Source organism: Aspergillus alliaceus, assembly GCF_009176365.1.
Source record: "Aspergillus alliaceus strain CBS 536.65 unplaced genomic scaffold BDW43scaffold_6, whole genome shotgun sequence".
NCBI classification, from domain to species: Eukaryota; Fungi; Ascomycota; class Eurotiomycetes; order Eurotiales; family Aspergillaceae; genus Aspergillus; species Aspergillus alliaceus.
In genome coordinates, this window is record NW_022474689.1 from 417,282 (window position 1) to 435,654 (window position 18,373).

Sequence of the window (18,373 nt, forward strand, 5' to 3'; positions counted from 1 at the left end):
CTTCAAATATGGACTTCTCCCTCCAAAACCACCAATCTTTCATCGGCCGGCCAGCAAAAGACCTCCCCACCCCATCTCTAGTCCTCAGCAAACCCATCCTCGAAAAAAACACCCAACAGCTCCTCGAAGATGTCAAGAACCTGGGAATCGCATTTCGACCACACGTCAAAACACTCAAGGTAAGCAAGCAGCATCCAATCACCCACCCACACCTACCATTTCATCCACCAAAACCACTAACAATCCCAACCCCGGCAGTCCCTCGAAGTAACCCGCATGATGCTCGGAAACGGCCAGCACCGCAAAATCGTCGCCTCAACCCTCTGCGAAATCCGCGGTGCAATTCCCCTAGTCAATGAAGGCATCCTGGACGAGGTCTGTCCCCTCCCACTCTAATGCCTCTCCCCACATATAGCATATACTAACAAAAGACCCGGGGATGGGAGGGGAGTAAAAAAAAAAAGTGCCTCTACGGTCTCCCAATCTACCCCAGCGCCCTCCCAGCCCTAACCGAGCTCTCCCAATCTCTCAAAATCCTCCTCATGGTCGACAACGAGGCCCACATCGATATCCTCGAGTCCTACGCTACTACCTCGGGAATCACTATGCCCTGGCCCGTGTTCATTAAAGTTGATGTTGGGTCGCACCGTGCAGGCCTGGAGACGTCCTCCGGTGCGCTAAGGGCGCTTGTAAAGCGTGCTGAGGGGTCTGCTGCGGTGGAGGTGGAGGGGTTTTATTGTCATGCGGGGCATTCGTATGCGGCGAGGAGTGAGGAGGAGGCAAGGGCTGTGCTGAAGGCTGAGCTTGATGGGGTGGTTGCTGCTTCTGGGCTTTTGGATGTGGAGGGTGAGAGGAAGGTGGTTGTTTCGATTGGATCGACGCCGACGGCGCATGTTGTTAGTGCGCTGAGGGCGTGTTTGCCGGGACATTTGGTGCTGGAGGTTCATGCTGGTTTGTTTCCTTCCTTTCTTTCTTTCTTTTTTCCCCCTTTTGTTAAAATAAAATGGGCGAGGGACGGGGGTTGGTATGTCTGCGTAAAGTGGCTAATAGATGGATGGCTATTAGGAAATTACCCGGCCAATGACCTCCAGCAGGTCTGTACTGGTTTGGTGCATGAGTCGCAGCAGGCTGTTCGGATCGCAGCTGAGGTGTGTAGCGTTTACCCCGGGCGGAACGAGGCGTTGGTTAATGCGGGGACGGTTGCGCTGTCGAAAGAGACGAGTGCTTTGCCTGGCTTTGGGGATGTGGCGGGTAGTCCTCACTGGTCGGTTGTGCGTATGTCGCAGGAGCATGGGATTTTGGGGACTGCAGGTGATGAGAGGGTAGAGGAGAAGTTTAGGGTTGGGCAGAGGGTTTATCTTTATTGTCAGCATGCTTGTATTACTGCTGCGCAGTATCACGTTTATTATGTTGTTGATGAGGAGGATGTGGTGAGAGAGACTTGGGTGCCATGGAAGGGGTGGTAATGATTTAATTTGAGGGTGTTCCTTCAATTGTAGGAATAATGTGAGATTCAAAGGAGCGTGAAAGATTACGCTGATTAGATACAAACTAATAATGTCGACCGGGTATATCATGACATGGCTCATTCTTCATCATTGGCATCTTCCACCGAGGCAGAGCCCTTGGACGGGGTAGGTGTCTGAGCCCCATCTGCACCATCTTGATCATCTATTTTCTCCTCCTCATTACCATTCTTATGGCGTTCGTTACCTTCCGGCCCGTGCTCGGGGGGTTGCTTCTGGACAGTCTTTCCTTTCCCCTTGCCATTCTCCAACGGCTTCTCTGCTTCGCTCTTGAAATACTCTGTTCCGGACTCCTCCACTCCAGGGGTCACACCCTCCTTGCCCTTATTCTTGGCCTTCGCCCTGCGAATCAGCCGATTGTGATATTCCTTCCCTTCAACCTCGGGGTTCTCCTCCAAAATCCGCCTAGCAGCCTCTCGTCCGACGACAGGTAGCCGGTCGACCCCCTGCACTCCCTGCGGCACAAGCTTCGGATCTAATAACCCAACCTGGACCAACACACTCGCCTGATCCCAATACACATGCTCAGAGTACAGCCTGCCCGCTCTCAGACTAACAATGCTCACCAGAATCACCTCCACCTGTTTATTAGTCGGCGGCACACCAGGCAACATCCAGGGAATCTCATGCGTATGCTGAAACGCCGCATGCAACTCATCAACGACCCGATCAGTCCCGATTGTGCGCGAAATCAACCGCAACCGCATCGAAGGCGGCAATGCGCGCAGGAAATTCTGCTCGTAGAACCGGCGCAAGGCGTGGTTCCCGATTCCCCCGCTTACCGTGGGGGTGTAGGTTACAGTGGGGGTGAGATGGTTCACATAGGGTTCCATTGTGTTGGACAGGTTCATAGAGAAGAATTTCGCTGTTATAGCCAGTTAGCCATGACTATAGGGAATACACGAATAATAGGACTAACCTTCGAGATGTTCCTCCCACCTTTCCTCCAGATCGATGTCCTTGTTGAACCCCTTCCGCATGACCTGTAATGACCGAGTAAACGCCAGTTCACACGCCAGGCGATCATACTCGTCTAGATCATGCTCGGCGAATCCAGGCTGCACATACTCATATGTATATGCCGTATGGCCCAGATTCAGCCGCTCGCCGGTCCCCATGCCCGGATTGATCTGGCGCGTCTGCCGCTTTTTCTTCCCCTGGATGCCCAACATAGTCGGGTTGGTCGTCACGTCGACCGTGTTCCCAGCCAAGTGCGTCAGCATGCGAACAGACGGCGGGTACCGCGACCGCGTATCGGGGATATTAGTGGGATAATACGCGACAAAAGCGCAGAGCCGGCTACAATTAGTAGGTTTGAGGTAGTAATCCAGACAAAACGACGCCGCGTCTCCAAACGCTGGACATCTCAATCAGCCACCATCCCACCACATCACTGCAATCAACCAAAGCAAATGAATGAATGAAAGAGAGAGTAAAAGAAAACTCACCAAGCACAGCATAATTCTCCCCAACCCCTAATCCCTCCTTCACACTCTTCAGTCTCGCAATATACTCCTTTCCGCCCCCGTCGTACGGCACATAGATCACATCGAAACCCTCATCGCGCCAGTTTCGCAGCGTCTCTGTGTCGAAATCTAGCGTTTCGGCCGATATGCATAGTCTTGCTTTGCCGGAGGCGTTGTTGTATAGGAAGCCTGTCGCTCCCGGGGCGTTGATCGATATAGTCGCCATTTGCTTTTAGACTTTTCTTTTTGGAGAATGATTTACCACGGGTGAAGCTGGACGGGAAGTTTGGTTAACTCAGGTGCGGGTATCCACGTTTGAGAATAGAAATGGTTTGTTGGTTCACATACTGGCTGTTTTGAGTATAAGTATCTTGGTGCATACGTCATAAATGGGTGTCACACCGAATACGTCATCAGCTGTGTATCAGGTGACTTGGTCTATAATATCCATTTTTATATGAATTAACTATGCTCAGATAGTCTTAATAGATTGCTAAATACGTTAAATATCTGGAAAAAGTAGGGAGGTGGATCAGCGTTTGGTGTCTGGTAGTTTTTGTGATAGGTTATATATAGTTGGGATCTTATCTGATTCCTGATCTGGAAAGCCCTAGCTGGCTAATTTTCGGTGCTCCTGCTTTGCGACGCGTCTAGAAATATCGGTCTATATTAAGGTACCAGTCTCTGTTACTGCATAAATATATTTGCTATCTAGATGTCTTCTGCTTGCATGATTTCTTTTCCTCTACGAAAATATCCGCAAACTCCGCATGGACTCTACTGAAAAGGACCAGCTGCTCCCCGATTAGATCGTGTACGGTAGACCCCCAGAGCCACGATACGTATCATTCGAGATACCAAAGGACGCTAGTCTTCAAGAGGGTGTCCTCGGGTTTCGTCAACTGCGCAATCATCGTATTAGTCTTAGCAAAGATCAAAGCTGGGGAATCTGGTCACCTATTTTGTATGGTAACGGAAACCTAATAGGAGCCCGCTTTTCCAGTTGCTGATGGCGTTTCTTGACATAAACTGGAATACAATCACTAGAGCTTCCGGGTACCTGTTCGTTTACATCTCCAATCCTGCAGGTCTCTGACTGACCTAGGCCAAGATGATACGACACAATATATTCAATATCACCACGATTACTGTAAACAAACATGGAAAAGTCTACCCGCTGCTCAGGGTAGTCTAGTTCAAGAAGTATGTCCTCTCCCTGCTCGAGGGCTGACATTAATGTGGCGGTACACACTGTTGTAAAAACAGAGCCCGGGGTCTTGCACTCTTTCACTGTTTTGCAAGCCTTAATGCAGACTAAACTAAGCTGTGTTAGGGTAGGCTCCGGAATAACTATATTACCTGTACACTATCAATACGGTATGGAATTATAATAATAAAGGACGTATAGGTATGTTATGTACTGCATGTGTGTGCAATTAGTATCTATGACGTGTACTGTATGCGTTCTGCAACATTAGATTACTACTAAATCACAAATTTATTATTATATTCCGCCACTCTTGACGTAAAGACTATTATATGCTGCATGCCTACAAGAGGAGTATATGATAAGAAAATTAGGGTATAAAAAGGGGCTGTTGCCGGCCTAATTTTGAAACTAGAATAGTACTCTCTCTAAAAAATTTATAATTATTCTTATAAATTTTATATTGCACGGTTGTTCGGAATGATTCCAGAAGTAGTTTAGAATGTCTAGGCATCAGGGTCTGAAAAAGAACGGGAGTATGTAAGACCCAGGCTCCGTTTTTGCAATATGGTGTATCCCGAAGGAGCGGAAGCGTGGTCCCTTCGCAAGGCATTGTGGTATTAGTATTCGTATTGGAACGTAAGACTCCCCAAGTCTCCAAGCTTAGGCTTCAGAAGAGCTTACGGACTATTTCCTCGGTAGACTACCACGTCTGCTCTGAAGAAAGTCTCTCTGTTGGAGATTAAATGGAGGCCCGGGGGCAGGCAGTCAAGGTAAAGGAAAAAGCACTCTTCGAAAGCATTAAAACGTTTTCAAATAAAGGATAACCCGCTCAGCACGAAAAACTGCAGATATATCGTATCTGGTAGACCAATAATCTAAAGAATTATATTAATCCCATGATGCCTTATAAAAGTATACCAGCACTTGGCATCTCCAGCCCATAAACCACCACAAAGGGAATCTAAGGTGCTAAGTACAAAAATGGCCGGGCCACAGCGAAAAAAAAAAAAAAAATCGATCCTAACAGCCAACTGTATAAATCAACAAGCAATTACAATGTATCATCAACTAGCCAACAGTATGACCCTGTTGCGCCGCGCTATGCTATAAGCGTACATGAAAGATATCCTATATCACAAAGACCCACAAGAGTTGATCCGGTCCCTCGTTGCCGCTACCCGAACGGATTGCCAAGAGAAGATAAAAATATTTTCGAAAAGAAAGAAGGTCGTCTTGCAGCAAATCGTGCAGTAGTATAATCCCTGGACATCAATCGTCCTTAAACCTGTCACCCGTGGCACGAGTCCTGCTCGTTGCTGCCGAAGGGCTAGGGTAGCGACCACTCACTGACGTCCCGTTGTGAAGACTTGTTCCGGATCGGTTGAACTCAGGTCTCCACCGTGTCTTCGAAGCATCTCGAGACTCTAACCCGTCGTTAAGTTCAATCAGGTCTCCTACTCCCCGTGTGCCGGTTCGACGGGTCGTGCCGTTCATTTGGTGGCTATGTGTGGTTTGCTGTAGTTCATTCAGGCCGGCCTTCGCTCGACTAGTCATCTTCCGGACCCAGCCCTCGACTGCGCCGCCTATATTGTCCAAGCCGGTGGGAGTGTTGGACACTGTATTTGACGTGTACTCGGTGGAGTCTTGAAAGTTCGGTGGAGCAGGAGCAGGAGTAAGGTTCGGTAGATGCTGCGCAAAGAATTTACTCAGACCATCAAGAGCCGGTCCAGGGGCCATTGTGTCACGATCAAGGGTACCAACGCCCGGCCCGGAAAGTTGTATGTTGCTGCGCTGGCGTTGATGGCGTACGGTAGGGCTAGATTTAGCTGAGATTCGTGACCCCGACGAGTCCGCGTGGGGTCGATTCCCTAACGGAGATGTAGGTTGCGAAGCTTGAGATTCAATGGGTGATGACGTCGAGGATAATTTTGGGATTCTCTCGCGTCCCGAGAACGAAGGGTTCTCAGAGTCGGTATAAGAAAGCGACTTCCGTCTCGAGCGCGGAAAGAACCCTAACGCCCTACGAGGAACACGGCCAATCTCTACAGGTGCAGTGAAGCCATCAATCTGTACCCATGACTCATGTTTCCATATTCGGTCAGCTTCCACTTCTGAGGAAGCGTCTGTATCTGTTTTATCAGACGGCCCTGGAGACGAACTCGGAGCTATTGAGCTTCCACTTGGGTCTTCCAGAGAGTCACGCCTGGGACTCTCAGTACCCACAAGGTTTAAATCATGCCGAATGGGTCGTCCTTTGACTGAGCAAGAATCAACGGGTAAAAGTACAGTCTTCCGACCTTGAATGCTATCACTAGGCCAAAATCCATTTGCCTTTCTGAATATCGCGGGCTGGCAGCCATAGCGTATCGTAACACCAGTTATACTGTCCGTCGGTTGGACGTGATGTACGTATGCCAGCGCTTCCTCATCCTGATTGGGACCAGCAGTCGAATGGACCGTCCGGTCGCAGGAATCGCGGCGTTTGTGTCGAGTGGTGAGACTTCCATTTGTCTCTGTATCTGCCAGTAACAAAGCCTCCCTTTTCTTTGCCTGTACGAATGCTTGCCGTTCTTCCTTGGTTCCGGCGCCAATATCTGAGGTCGATGGGGCTGTCGGTCCCCAAGATAAGGGTGCCCACGTTCGTGAAGGGGTTACGGTATACGAATCGGGGCGGGAAGGTTTTCTCGTATGGGTGCGTGTCGTTCCATTGGTGGCCGGCCGGGCGATATCACTCCCTAGGACCGAGGAGGCCAAACTCTGTAATGACGACCACGACGCATCAAGAAAGTCAACAGCGGCTCGCGACGACTCCGCGAAGTTGACCTGGTTCTTGCCAGTATAGCTGAACCCACCCAACGAGTTGCTCGGACCGCGACCAGGCGATGAAGTGACACGGGAAGGGTGTCTCATAGGCATTGGCGAAACTCCACGGGATCTGTAGGGTGACGGGGTAGCACCGCGAGACCGAGGCGTCGGGAGGTCCGACGAAAGCACGGTGGACGATCCGGAGTGTCCCAACTGTCTCCCATTATCACTCTCATCATCGGTGAAAGACACCAAGCGGCGAGGGCGTGATCGCACGGTCGAGGTGGATCTGCGGGTGGTGTTCGTACTACTTGTCCCAGGGCTAAGGGTATCGGCAAAGCTGGTACTGGAATTCATCCCTGGCGACGATAAGGGTTATACCCGAGAGGAAGGGATTCGTCAGCTCTCCTAAAGGAAATCAACTCTAGGTGGGAGATCGCCAAAGGCAACGCGCCATGGGAAGGCTCTACAACACAACGTTCGTCATCCAGTTTGGAGTCCGTCCCTACCGCATCCGTGTCCTTAAGCGGCGAACCAACGAGCTCGGGTGAGTGGAATTCAACGATCCATCCAACGAATGAAAATCTTCAACCCGTAGATCGAGCACCGGTATGACGCACAGTCCAGAGAATCAGGGACATAGAATTAGGAAGACCAGCGGAGAGCTGAGCAGGAGAGTAAGAGTGTGGGTGAGAGTATGGGTATCGGGGGGGAAGGGAAAGTTGGGGCGCGCGGGATGCGGCAGGAAGTGCAAACTAGTGGTTTAGCCTGCTTTGTGATGACGACTCCCCAACTTAGCAGCCAAGTCCAAACGTCGTCCACTCACGGCGGGGCGGGTCCCGGATCTTATGTAAAAATATAGGAAATTGGAGGGATTCAAGACGCCAGTCTGCAGGGGGAAAAGTAAGATAAAAAAAAAATAGAAAAAATGAGAAAAGGAGAAAAGGAGAAAAGGAGAAAGAAAAAGTGAAAACTAAGAATGAAAGAAATTCATCGAGAGAATAATTTCTGTTCGGAAGTATTGGATCGGCAGAGAGTACAGTATACCCAATGTCATGCCGCTGATCGGCCTTTTGGCCACTGTGGTCCAACGGATTACGCTAATAATATCATGGCTATTGCATATTTGACAGCTGTCGATGCATTGAGTTTACGTTGGCAAAGGTCCATTCATACATTGCGCTTTTCTTTGAGAAATATATGTATGTAGATAGATAAGCAGTAAAGTAAAATGGAATAAAAATTAACATAGAAAAGCAGAAGTCGTCAAATACTCTATAAACAATATCGGACTCCACAACTAGCGATTGAGGAAATTGCGATGGATGCAGGTCAGAACCGGCAGGATCAATAGGTATCTGGTATTATGCTCATATAACAGAACGCCATTCCCTTCGTGCTGTGTACAAGTATCATGGACAGATGATAACTGAGTCATTTTACGCATGTATCAGACAGTTCACTCGGGCGGCTCCGCCAGATCCGCAGATGGCCGCGTATCGACCTCAGATGCTGCCTCTGACTCTGTACTCCATTCTTTCTCCGAGTTAGCCTTGACGGGCGCCTGCAATTGGGCGGGAGCTGGAATGACCCGAACACCTCCAGCACGTGTAAAGAAGTCTTCTGTTCGAAGACCACGGACCTCTTTTGGGTCAACGGCTGTCATTTGAAGGCCAGCAGCTTTCTTCTCACGAATGAGCTCTCGAACCGGGGCCATAGCTGCATCTCGGCAAGCTTCCTTGATATCACTACCAGACATGCCTGCCATCGCCTTAACAAGGTAGTCGAGGTCGAAATTCTCCCGGTCTACCTTGGTGTCCTTGAGTACGAGGCTAAGGATTCGGAGTCTTTGAGGTGCTGGAGGGAGAACGACAGGGAATTTTTTCGGCATTCGCCTGAGAATGGCTTCGTCGATATCTTGGATGCGGTTCGTCGCTCCCATCACCACAACCCTCTGAGGCTCGCCCGAGGAGTTCGCCGAGGTAAGTCCGTCCCAATGAGTCATGAATTCTGCTTTGACCATGCCACTTGCCTCATGTTCCCCGCTCCGCCTGGTGCCCAGGACAGCGTCTATCTCATCAATGAAGACAATAGAAGGCTGTAGCTTCCTGGCTAGTGAAAACACCGCATTGACCAATTTATTTGAGTCGCCATACCACTTCTCTGTCAGAGTTGATATGTGTAGGTTGATGAAACATGCTCCACTCTCATGGGCGAGGGCCTTGGCAAGCATAGTCTTACCACACCCAGGAGGACCATACAGTAGCACACCTGACGGAGCTGTAAGAAGCGACGACGTAGAGGAATAGAGATGAGGCATCGTGAGTGGGTAGATAACCGATTCTTTTAACTCCTCAATAATCTCGTCCAGGCCTCCGATATCCTCGAACGACACGGGAATGTCGTCTGGAGCAACAACATCCATTGCAATCGCTTGCTCGTATTGATTTAAGACAAGTTCTCCGCGCTTCTGTCTCCGCCCCCGCTTTCCTTCTCTACGTGGCGAATCTTCATCCGACTCGTCTCCGCCATCGAGTTTCCGTAGAATTGCAGCTGACTTGCGTCGTTGCTCCTCTTTCTTCTGGCTCTCCGGGTCGAAATCAAGACGCGATATGAGGTATCGAATGAGGAAATAGGCAGATGCTGACTGAGCATATTCCGTTAGTCTAGGCAACGTTAGGAGATGAAATCTGACTTACAGTGCCGGCAACCATCACCAATTCCTGTAAGAATTGATGCCACCTTGGACCGCGCGCTGAAGCCATGGTGACAAAACTATACTCAATAGCGATAAACCAGGTTAATATCAATGGGAATAGCGCGATCCGATTCCTGGCATGCGCTACAAAAAATTACCCGAGGCCAGCAGGGGAATGAAGATGGATTATGCGATGGATGCTGCTTAGATGCTACTCGGGTCGGCAAAGGAACTGTGGCGCTCATCGGAGCCGTGGCTTTGCCGACAGCGTCACATGCCTTGGGTTAGTTTGCGGTGTCGAAGGCGGAGAGTTCGAAGGTCCCACCGACGCGCCGACAATCATTCGTCCGAGTTTGTTGTGGTGCTGTCACCGGTATACAATACAACTGTGATTTCTACTTTTGTTGATTGAAACACATATATAATTATACTTAATCGCCATGCCGAAGAGAAAGGCTGCCGCTAGACTTTCTAGTCTTGCAGAGTCCGATATGGAGGACGCGGCGCAGGGCAATATACCCCAGGAGCCACGCGACAATGAACGCCCTGCGAAGAAGGCCAGAGGACGACCTCGATCGAAATCAGCAGAGCTCAAACCTCAAATATCGTCGAAAACAGAATCAGCCGCCGCGCCATCACACGTGCCGGATGCTGCAGCAAAGAAGGGCACAAGAAGGGGTAGACCAAGGGGTAGCAGGGGCTCAATACAGGCCGACAACCAAGAGATCGTAGAGGAACAGCCGAAACCCGAGGAGGAGGAGCAAGATGCTGGTCCTCAAGTACCAGAGAGCGCGCCCGCTTCCAATGATGACCTAGGCGCGCAGCCTGTTGCTCGGTCAACTAGGTCTGCGAAACATGCGAAACCCGCGAAACCCGCCAAGACAGCGACCACACGCGGACGACGAAAGGCAAATGCTGAGAAGCATGTTAAGACTGACGGCGAGTTTGAATATACACCAAAGAATACACGACAGTATAACTCGCCGGAAAAGCGCAACGAATCTACGAAACAGCAGCCGAAAGCCGATACAGAGTCGGAATCAGAAGATGACGCGTTAGAAGGCGAAAAGCGCGCGCCAGATGTCGTTGAAGAGACTTTTATCCAGGAGGAACCGGTGGCGGCTCGCTCTATCTCCATGTCGCCAACTAAATGTAGACAATCCATGCAGCGCCCTTTGCAGAGTTCCCCAGTGAAGCCTAACGGGGAACCGGAGTTGAGACGCAAGCTTGGGGATCTCAACACGAGGTATGCTACTTTAGAACGTCAATATCGTGATCTTAAAGAGATCGGCGTGGTAGAGGCAAATGCCAACATGGAGAAATTACGGAAACAATGCGAAGCAATGACAACTGGTTCGTTGAATCTTGCGTGCCTCAGAGCCTTAGACATACTATATGCTTACTTGTTTAGCTTCAAACAACTTGATATCTTCTCTGAAATCAGAGTTAGAGGCACAAAAAGCGCTTGGTCAACAGAGTCGAGCCCTCCAGAAACAGTTAAAGGAGCGAGATGCCGAAATAACTCGCCTGAAGTCACGGGCTGAAGATGCCACCAGCCAGCTCTCTTCTGCTCAAACTGAGGTGAAAGCTTTGCAGACCAAGCTAGCAGCTGCTCGGAATACGGCTGCTAGTCTTGAAAGTGCCGTCGCCAAGGTTCCTGGAAGCGCTATTAAGGGCAGTAGCAACCGTGCTAATGCTGCAGCAAATGTTGAAGCCGCGCACGCGGCCCAGTTTGCACAGCTCAAGGAAGATCTTTACACCGATCTCACTGGTCTTATCATTCGTGACGTGAAGAAGGGAGGCTCTGAAAATGTGTATGATTGTATTCAGACGGGTATAAACGGAAGTGAGTATCTATGACTCCGGTGACTGAATCTTACTAATGTAAAACCAGCTCTACACTTTAAACTAGCCGTACCACACGTCTCGTCAGCCAACTTCGAGAATGCAGAGTTTCAGTATATTCCACTCTTAGATGACAGCCGCGATCGCGATTTGATTGACATCCTGCCTGAATATCTTACGGTGGATATCACTTTCGTCCGTCAGCAAGCGTCAAAATTTTATACCCGAGTCATTGACGCTCTCACTAAACGGCGGACGAGCGCCGGTAACAGATAACCTTTGAACCGTTTACTTTCCGCTCCCACACGCTTCCTTTGGGCCAATTGGGGTTCACATGTGTTTATTTTACTCTGGATATGGGTTCAGTCCTCGCCCCACTTCGCATGGTAGGAGTAAGGGTAGTTTAACGGCGTATACATCCTTGGAGAGGGCACCTGGATAATGAGTTTAGCGTTAGATTAGGTGATTGATTCGACATATGCAATTAAAAACGTACCGGTTTGAGAGATAATAGAAGCCTCACTTGACATGTAGAGAAAGTTTGGTACCCTCTTTTGTTGATATAAATATTACTGATCAGGGGCGAATGCGGAATCCGTGGGTGTCGTCTACCGTAGCCGCTACCGTGGCGCATTGAGAACCCCCGATTGGCTGCCGGCCTCCCCCAAGTTCCTCGCCTTTGGTATCAGGTTCGCGCAAAAGTGCTGCCATCTTCCCGTCGGAAGTTCTCTTGAGGATGCCCTCAGCTTGTCAACTCCCCTTTGTTTCGCATATTCTTCTCTTCAATTGTGTTTCTATTTCTTCGTTGGTTTAGCTGGTATCTTCCTACTAAGATTTCCCATTCCTCAATCGAGACCGGGTGGGCAAAGAAAACCATGGCGCGTGTCGGCCGCGTTGGGTTCCTCACCCTCGCGGTGGTTTTCCACTTGATGTACGCCTATTCAATTTTTGACATATACTTTGTCAGTCCAATTGTTAGTGGCATGAGATCATTCGGAGTGGGAAGGGAAGCCAACGCCGAAGCTCCTGCCAAACGTCTGGTCCTATTTGTGGCGGATGGCTTACGCGCCGATAAGGCGTTTCAAGCATTACCTGACCCCGATGCGCCGGCAGATCTCGAAAACGAAGAGCCTATTTACCTGGCACCTTTTATCCGATCTCGCGCGCTTTCTCACGGTACCTTTGGCATCTCCCATACCCGAGTTCCCACCGAGTCGAGACCCGGCCATGTTGCGCTTATCGCGGGGTTATATGAAGATGTATCGGCTGTGACTACAGGCTGGAAACTTAATCCAGTAGACTTCGACAGTGTTTTCAATAGAAGCCGACATACGTGGAGCTGGGGGAGCCCGGATATTCTTCTGATGTTCAAAGAGGGTGCCGTTCCTGGGAGAGTTGACGCAGACACATACAGTGAAGAGTCTGAAGATTTCACGGCTGATGCGACGAAGCTTGACACCTGGGTTTTCGACAAGGTCAAGGAGCTCTTTTCATCTGCGAAGAACGTCCCGGAGTTAGACGCGAAACTGCGGGAAGATAAACTAGTCTTTTTCTTGCACCTTCTTGGTTTAGATACGACTGGTCATGGCTATCGGCCTTATTCAAAGGAATATCTGCACAACATTAAAATAGTGGACAAGGGGGTGCAGGAAATCACGCAGCTTGTGGAGGACTTCTACGGGGATGGCAAGACATCATTTGTATTTACCGCAGATCACGGTATGAGCGATTGGGGAAGCCATGGAGACGGCCACCCTAACAATACCAGAACCCCGCTAGTTGTTTGGGGGTCTGGTGTTGCCAGCCCCAGATATACACACGAAGGACGTGTATCAGGACACGAAGATGGAGTTTCGGCAGATTGGGGCCTTGACAGCGTTCAGCGAAACGATGTGGATCAGGCAGATGTCGCTGCTCTCATGGCCTACTTGGCGGGTATTGACTTTCCCACAAACTCTGTCGGACAATTGCCCCTAGAATATCTAGATGCCAGTCCTAAGGATAAGGCCCTGGCTGCGCTTGCCAATACGCAGGGAGTTCTAGAAATGTATCGTGTTAAAGAAGAGCAAAAGCGGGCCGCACTGTTACAGTATACGCCGTTCGAACCTCTTACAGAAAGCGGCGAGACTTCCGTGGAGGCGCGTCTTGATAAGATCAAGGCACTAATCTCAAACGGCTCCTACGACGTGTCGATCCAGCTGAGTTCTGAGCTCTTAGTCACGGCATTAGAAGGCTTGCGATATCTCCAAACGTACGATTGGCTCTTCCTGAGAACCATCGTCTCCTTAGGCTATTTGGGTTGGATTGCGTACGCTTTGACGACGGTGATTGACCTACATGTTTTGCACGAAACGTCCGACTCGAGTCGCACAATATCCAGTGTTATATTCTTCTCATCTGTCCTTGTTGCTCTCTTTTCCGTTCTCCTGTACCAGGGCTCGTCGTGGAGGTACTATTTTTATGCACTGTTTCCCGTCTTTTTCTGGGAAGAGGTTTTCGCGCGGCGGAAAGCCCTGCTTGCCGGCCGTGCGATTCTCTTGGGCCATGTCCATTCTATAAGCGGCTACTTTGTATTTGCCATACAGCTGTTGCTATTTGTGGGTGTGTTGGAGGCATTGGTGCGTTTTATCTACTCCCTCGCGAACCAAACCCATGGCTGACCGGATCGTCTATAGGTACAATCCTATTTCCATCGGGAAATCTTTACTGTTTGCTTTATTTTGGGGGGTTTTTGGCCGATAACCTACGGTTTAAAGTTCATTAAAAGCCATAGGTTGCTTTCTGCGTCATGGGCAATCGGCTGTTTCCTAATGAGCACATTCACCCTCTTGCCTGCCAACAAAGTTGAGGACGTCGGGATGATGTACGAAACGACCCCTGGTGCTTTAGTGCAGTAGATATGAGGATATACTAACCTTATTCCGTTCGTCTAGTACCTGTGGTTCTCTGTTAATGTTCTTTACTGGCCTACTATATCTTATCCTTGAGAACGATATTCTAGGACAGAAGTGCTCTTCCACACAAAACCCACCCGTCTCTCGCTGCGGTTCACGAGCTATTATGGGAGCCCAGGTAGGCAACCCCTCGCCGCTGTCAATCACCTTATATCCTCTACGGTTTCCGCGATTTGGGAGCTGTCATATCATTTCAATGTCCAAGTCTTGACTAATTCTGCCTAGGTCGGTATGATTCTCCTTGCGTTGATTGTGACCAGGTCAAGTGTAGCTTCCCTTCAGGCTAAGCAAGGCCTCCCTCTTGGTAACCAGGTTCTTGGGTGGTCTATTTTGGGTGAGTTCCTATCCCCCCCATTTCCCTCCGACTTCGAGATTTGTTTTGAGTAGCCTTTGTTTCTAGCGAGTAGCAGAGGACGCATTCATGCTGATAAGAGATTCTGCGTAGTTTCTTCGCTTTCACTGCCTCTGCTGCACCGTCTGTATCCCAATAGTCACTACCTGCATCGGTTGATGGTCATTTTCCTCACCTTCTCTCCGACCTTCATTATCCTTACTATTTCGTACGAAGGGCTATTCTACTTTGTCTTCTGTATGACTCTGCTTACGTGGGTCCGGCTGGAACACGCCATCTACGCTCATACTGCGGCCCCAGTAAGCGAGCAGGATCATAGTGTGGCAAATGGTTCTATGCCTCCAAAGAAGCCAAATGCGGGAGCCACGGTGGTGGTCGAAGGCCAATCATACCGATACCGGGCACTTAGCGTCTCCGATGCACGCGTGGCCCTATTTTTCTTTTTCCTCCTTCAATCAGCCTTTTTCAGCACCGGCAATATCGCATCGGTGTCCTCCTTCTCGCTAGACAGCGTGTACCGGCTTATCCCGATCTTTAACCCATTTAGTCAGGGCGCGCTGCTAATATTAAAGCTTTTAATCCCCTTTGCGATCATTAGCGCGAATCTGGGCATCCTCAACCGCCGATTGGAGGTGGCGCCCAGCGCTCTCTTTATGGTTGTCATGTCCATCTCCGACGTAATGACCCTGAACTTCTTCTACATGGTCCGTGATGAGGGTTCCTGGCTAGAGATTGGCACGACCATTAGTCATTTCTGCATTGCCAGCTTCCTGTGCACATTTGTGGCGGGACTGGAGTTTCTGAGTGAAGTGTTCATCAGTGGTGTGGACATTGGCCACACAGTCACCGCCAATGGATCCAACGTTGTCAACGGCTCCATGACGTGCGAGCATTCTCCGGAGTCAGATCAATCCGGGGTTCGTGAAACGGAGGTGGAGATTATAATCAAAGGTGACCCGGACGGCAGTTCGTAAAAAGAATTTTCTTTTTCTTTCCTTCCTTTTTCTTTTCTTTTTGTATATTTCAGATATAGATAGAATTGGTCCATTTCCATTACCTTAATACATTTTTGTTTATAATCATACAGGGGTGACCCCAGGCCCATCCAGGTCGAAAACATTACAGGCTTAGAGTACGGTGTAGTGCATAGATTGATGCAGTTGTCTGCAGATCAAGCTCGTTGAGCCGAGGCATCACAAGCTAAGCCATGACGCAATAAGAGCTCGAGATTCCAGTTCCAGTGCCCAGAGCCCTCCCTAGCGCTCGTACCTGTCCGTCGTCAGTGCAGAGCCCGAGTCCCGCAAACCGCAAACTCTCCGAAACCTCCCTACCGTGAACTTTAGATCCCGATGAGAAAATGCGGGGAGCCAACCGCCTAGATTCCAGCCTAGGGTGCCAATCCATCACACCTGCCAGGCACGACGAATGAGGCTTTTGCTTGGGTTCCTTCAGTGCAGCTTTAGTTAAGGAAGATTGGTACGGCCGGGAGTCATGTCTGTGCGGATGGGGGAATGGGGGAATGGGTTCTATACCGTGTTGGGCATGGACTGCGAGGGTGTGTAAAAAGCCCAGGAAAGCCTGACGGGTGATAGGTGGGTGGAAATAAGAGCTTGAATACTATATCATCTCTTGCGCGGTGGATGTGAGGGGTGCGGTCTGGGGAACTGAGGAAAAAAGGTCTTGGTTGAAATGGCTTTTAGTTGGTCTGTTTATAGATATTCAGTAGTGGTGTTGTATATGCAAATAGATCCTTGTTCAGATAGTTCGGTTCAAGGTGGTCGTATCCCGCATTGTGGGGGGATTCCAACCCCGGCACATTACCACCTACATATATATATGGGATATAATATATATATATTCTACTCCTACTATATACCATGTTGTACATCCTAAAATATCCGGCCCGGGGGGCAGGATCCTCGTATTTCCGTGCAGGGGATAGCTTGATTATACATCAATTGTACGTATATATGGTATCTATGCAATTGTGCATATGTACAGATGTCTCTACTCTTATAAAGTTGTGTTGAGAGTAAACCTAGCGACCGATACTATCTATCATTCTGTTATCTATTACTCTACATATTTAGACATGAGTAATCGGACAACGGAGATCAGTGAACCCCGACCACGGCCGCCGTTGAGCACGAATCACGAGATATCTAGTCCAGATGCCAGGGGGAATAGGTAGAAAGGACCTTCGAGGCTCATCGAATGGCAGAATCAGTATCGAGACCGCCAAACCTACCATGCACTTAGGATTGCACTGGACTTTGGGTCACCATGTGCCCCAAAAAGTGGACTAAAATTCCGACTGCCGTTTCAGAGTCCACCTGATCTTGGATGTTGGTGCGGATCTCCAGTCCGCTGTTTTACACTGTCGGTTTCTGTGTGGAGAAATGAGAACAGATAGTTCTTCATCTTTTTTTTTTTAAAAATTTTTTTACCTTTTTCACTCAAATTAAAATATTTCATTACTCTTCTTTCTGGTCATTCAATTTGTTATTGTTCTAAGTGATGGGTTGACGCCTTAGTCATCTGCCCTGCGTCACATAAAAAAGAGCCCGACTGGAAAGTGGATTCAGATTACCTAAAATAATTGAACGGGGGTGGAGTGAAAAAAACAAAATACATCAAAGAAGCTTAAAGTGCCTCTCAGCTTCGCCCCTTGCAGGTCTGTAACCATGGGTTTGAAGTTGGAGAGATTCATTCACTGTAAGATACTCCTATAGTACAGAGAGAGATGTATGTACTTCTGTACTGTATCGAGTAACCATGGAGACACGTGCGACAGAGATCAATTAAATTCACTGCCACAGCATCAAGGACAAGGATCCCTTCCAGTTTGGGTTACATTCCCGTGGCATCATGTAATACATACAGGCAGTGTCTCGAGTATTCTCGGTTCTGGATACAGTACCGAGAATAGACATCTTCATATTATTTCCCTGCTTCAAAGTCAAGAAGAATGTACTACAACTGAGAAGTACCGTGTGTCACTCCACTCTGTCAAGTCCGCCCAAATGTTGCTTATCATCAAAAAGTTACTAGCGAACAGATGGACCCTGGGGAGGCCTTTTGGATCCCTTAGGTTGGATCTCTGGCACTACAAGACTTTAGCGCAACAGTAGCTCACCCGTCTAGCAACTGGAAACGAAGCAATACCTAATCACCCTTCTCCACACTATCTATTCCAGGATGGGTGATCCGCCTCGAGTCACCGTTCTTTCTGACTTGCTGGTTTGGTTAGGGACTATTGCCACTCCCCGCCCGTCCCCTTCTTCCACCACCCAGCAATAAGGTCAGGTAGTAGGTATACTTGCCCTTTTGTCTCCATTCTTTCCATTTTCTCGTTTTGGGTGATCTTTTCTTCTACCTGACCAAACCAATCTCGCCCGACCAATTAATTCCTCACCAACTTAAACCGGTCTATAGAATACCTCGCTGGACTCTCTGAACGGTGTTCCTGATCCTCCTTCCTCTTCCGGGAAATTCTCTGTGTCTCGCCCCCCTCCCT

The 18,373-nt window shown here is 49.2% G+C and overlaps 7 protein-coding genes across 7 annotated transcripts; 3 read left to right on the plus strand and 4 right to left on the minus strand.

Annotated features, from left to right (window-relative positions):
* Nucleotides 1–8: 8 nt before the first annotated feature.
* On the plus strand, nucleotides 9–1,466 carry BDW43DRAFT_297600 (D-serine ammonia-lyase DSD1; the record flags this gene model as incomplete). Its single annotated transcript, XM_032044418.1, has 5 exons — nucleotides 9–179; nucleotides 259–375; nucleotides 465–951; nucleotides 1,066–1,271; nucleotides 1,320–1,466. The coding sequence occupies 5 exons, from the start codon at nucleotides 9–11 to the stop codon at nucleotides 1,464–1,466; spliced, it is 1,128 nt and encodes a 375-aa protein (XP_031904055.1).
* Nucleotides 1,467–1,585: 119 nt separating this feature from the next.
* Nucleotides 1,586–3,218, minus strand: BDW43DRAFT_297601 (dienelactone hydrolase; the record flags this gene model as incomplete). Its single annotated transcript, XM_032044419.1, has 3 exons — nucleotides 1,586–2,391; nucleotides 2,446–2,883; nucleotides 2,975–3,218. 3 exons carry the CDS (start codon nucleotides 3,216–3,218, stop codon nucleotides 1,586–1,588), a joined length of 1,488 nt encoding a protein of 495 aa, XP_031904056.1.
* Nucleotides 3,219–3,618: 400 nt separating this feature from the next.
* Nucleotides 3,619–4,224, minus strand: BDW43DRAFT_264885 (uncharacterized protein). Its single transcript, XM_032040721.1, has one exon. The coding sequence runs from the start codon at nucleotides 4,152–4,154 to the stop codon at nucleotides 3,927–3,929; it is 228 nt and encodes a 75-aa protein (XP_031904057.1). The 5' UTR covers nucleotides 4,155–4,224; the 3' UTR covers nucleotides 3,619–3,926.
* Nucleotides 4,225–5,200: 976 nt separating this feature from the next.
* Nucleotides 5,201–7,927, minus strand: BDW43DRAFT_264887 (putative LysM domain protein). Its single transcript, XM_032040722.1, has one exon. It carries the CDS (start codon nucleotides 7,362–7,364, stop codon nucleotides 5,472–5,474), a length of 1,893 nt encoding a protein of 630 aa, XP_031904058.1. The 5' UTR covers nucleotides 7,365–7,927; the 3' UTR covers nucleotides 5,201–5,471.
* A 205-nt stretch (nucleotides 7,928–8,132) lies between these two features.
* Nucleotides 8,133–9,911, minus strand: BDW43DRAFT_264888 (protein-degrading AAA family ATPase MSP1). The gene is made up of 2 exons (XM_032040723.1): nucleotides 9,707–9,911; nucleotides 8,133–9,654 (listed from the first exon to the last, which is right to left on the minus strand). The coding sequence occupies exons 1-2, from the start codon at nucleotides 9,770–9,772 to the stop codon at nucleotides 8,467–8,469; spliced, it is 1,254 nt and encodes a 417-aa protein (XP_031904059.1). The 5' UTR covers nucleotides 9,773–9,911; the 3' UTR covers nucleotides 8,133–8,466.
* Nucleotides 9,912–9,979: 68 nt separating this feature from the next.
* BDW43DRAFT_297604 (putative chromosome segregation protein (Pcs1)) lies at nucleotides 9,980–11,826 on the plus strand (the record flags this gene model as incomplete). Its single annotated transcript, XM_032044420.1, has 4 exons — nucleotides 9,980–9,988; nucleotides 10,155–11,058; nucleotides 11,117–11,551; nucleotides 11,600–11,826. The coding sequence occupies 4 exons, from the start codon at nucleotides 9,980–9,982 to the stop codon at nucleotides 11,824–11,826; spliced, it is 1,575 nt and encodes a 524-aa protein (XP_031904060.1).
* Nucleotides 11,827–12,425: 599 nt separating this feature from the next.
* On the plus strand, nucleotides 12,426–15,830 carry BDW43DRAFT_297605 (mannose-ethanolamine phosphotransferase MCD4; the record flags this gene model as incomplete). The annotated part of the gene is made up of 5 exons (XM_032044421.1): nucleotides 12,426–14,168; nucleotides 14,226–14,413; nucleotides 14,484–14,622; nucleotides 14,730–14,838; nucleotides 14,950–15,830. The coding sequence occupies 5 exons, from the start codon at nucleotides 12,426–12,428 to the stop codon at nucleotides 15,828–15,830; spliced, it is 3,060 nt and encodes a 1,019-aa protein (XP_031904061.1).
* Nucleotides 15,831–18,373: the final 2,543 nt, after the last annotated feature.

Bases quoted from the DNA above. Each gene is read 5' to 3' on its own strand.
- BDW43DRAFT_264885 (XM_032040721.1), bottom strand. From the start codon at position 4,154: ATGTTTGTTTACAGTAATCGTGGTGATATTGAATATATTGTGTCGTAT.
- BDW43DRAFT_264887 (XM_032040722.1), bottom strand. From the start codon at position 7,364: ATGAATTCCAGTACCAGCTTTGCCGATACCCTTAGCCCTGGGACAAGT.
- BDW43DRAFT_264888 (XM_032040723.1), bottom strand. From the start codon at position 9,772: ATGGCTTCAGCGCGCGGTCCAAGGTGGCATCAATTCTTACAGGAATTG. The intron at 9,655-9,706 runs GTAAGTCAGATT...GAATATGCTCAG, and splicing joins TGGTGATGGTTGCCGGCACT to TCAGCATCTGCCTATTTCCT.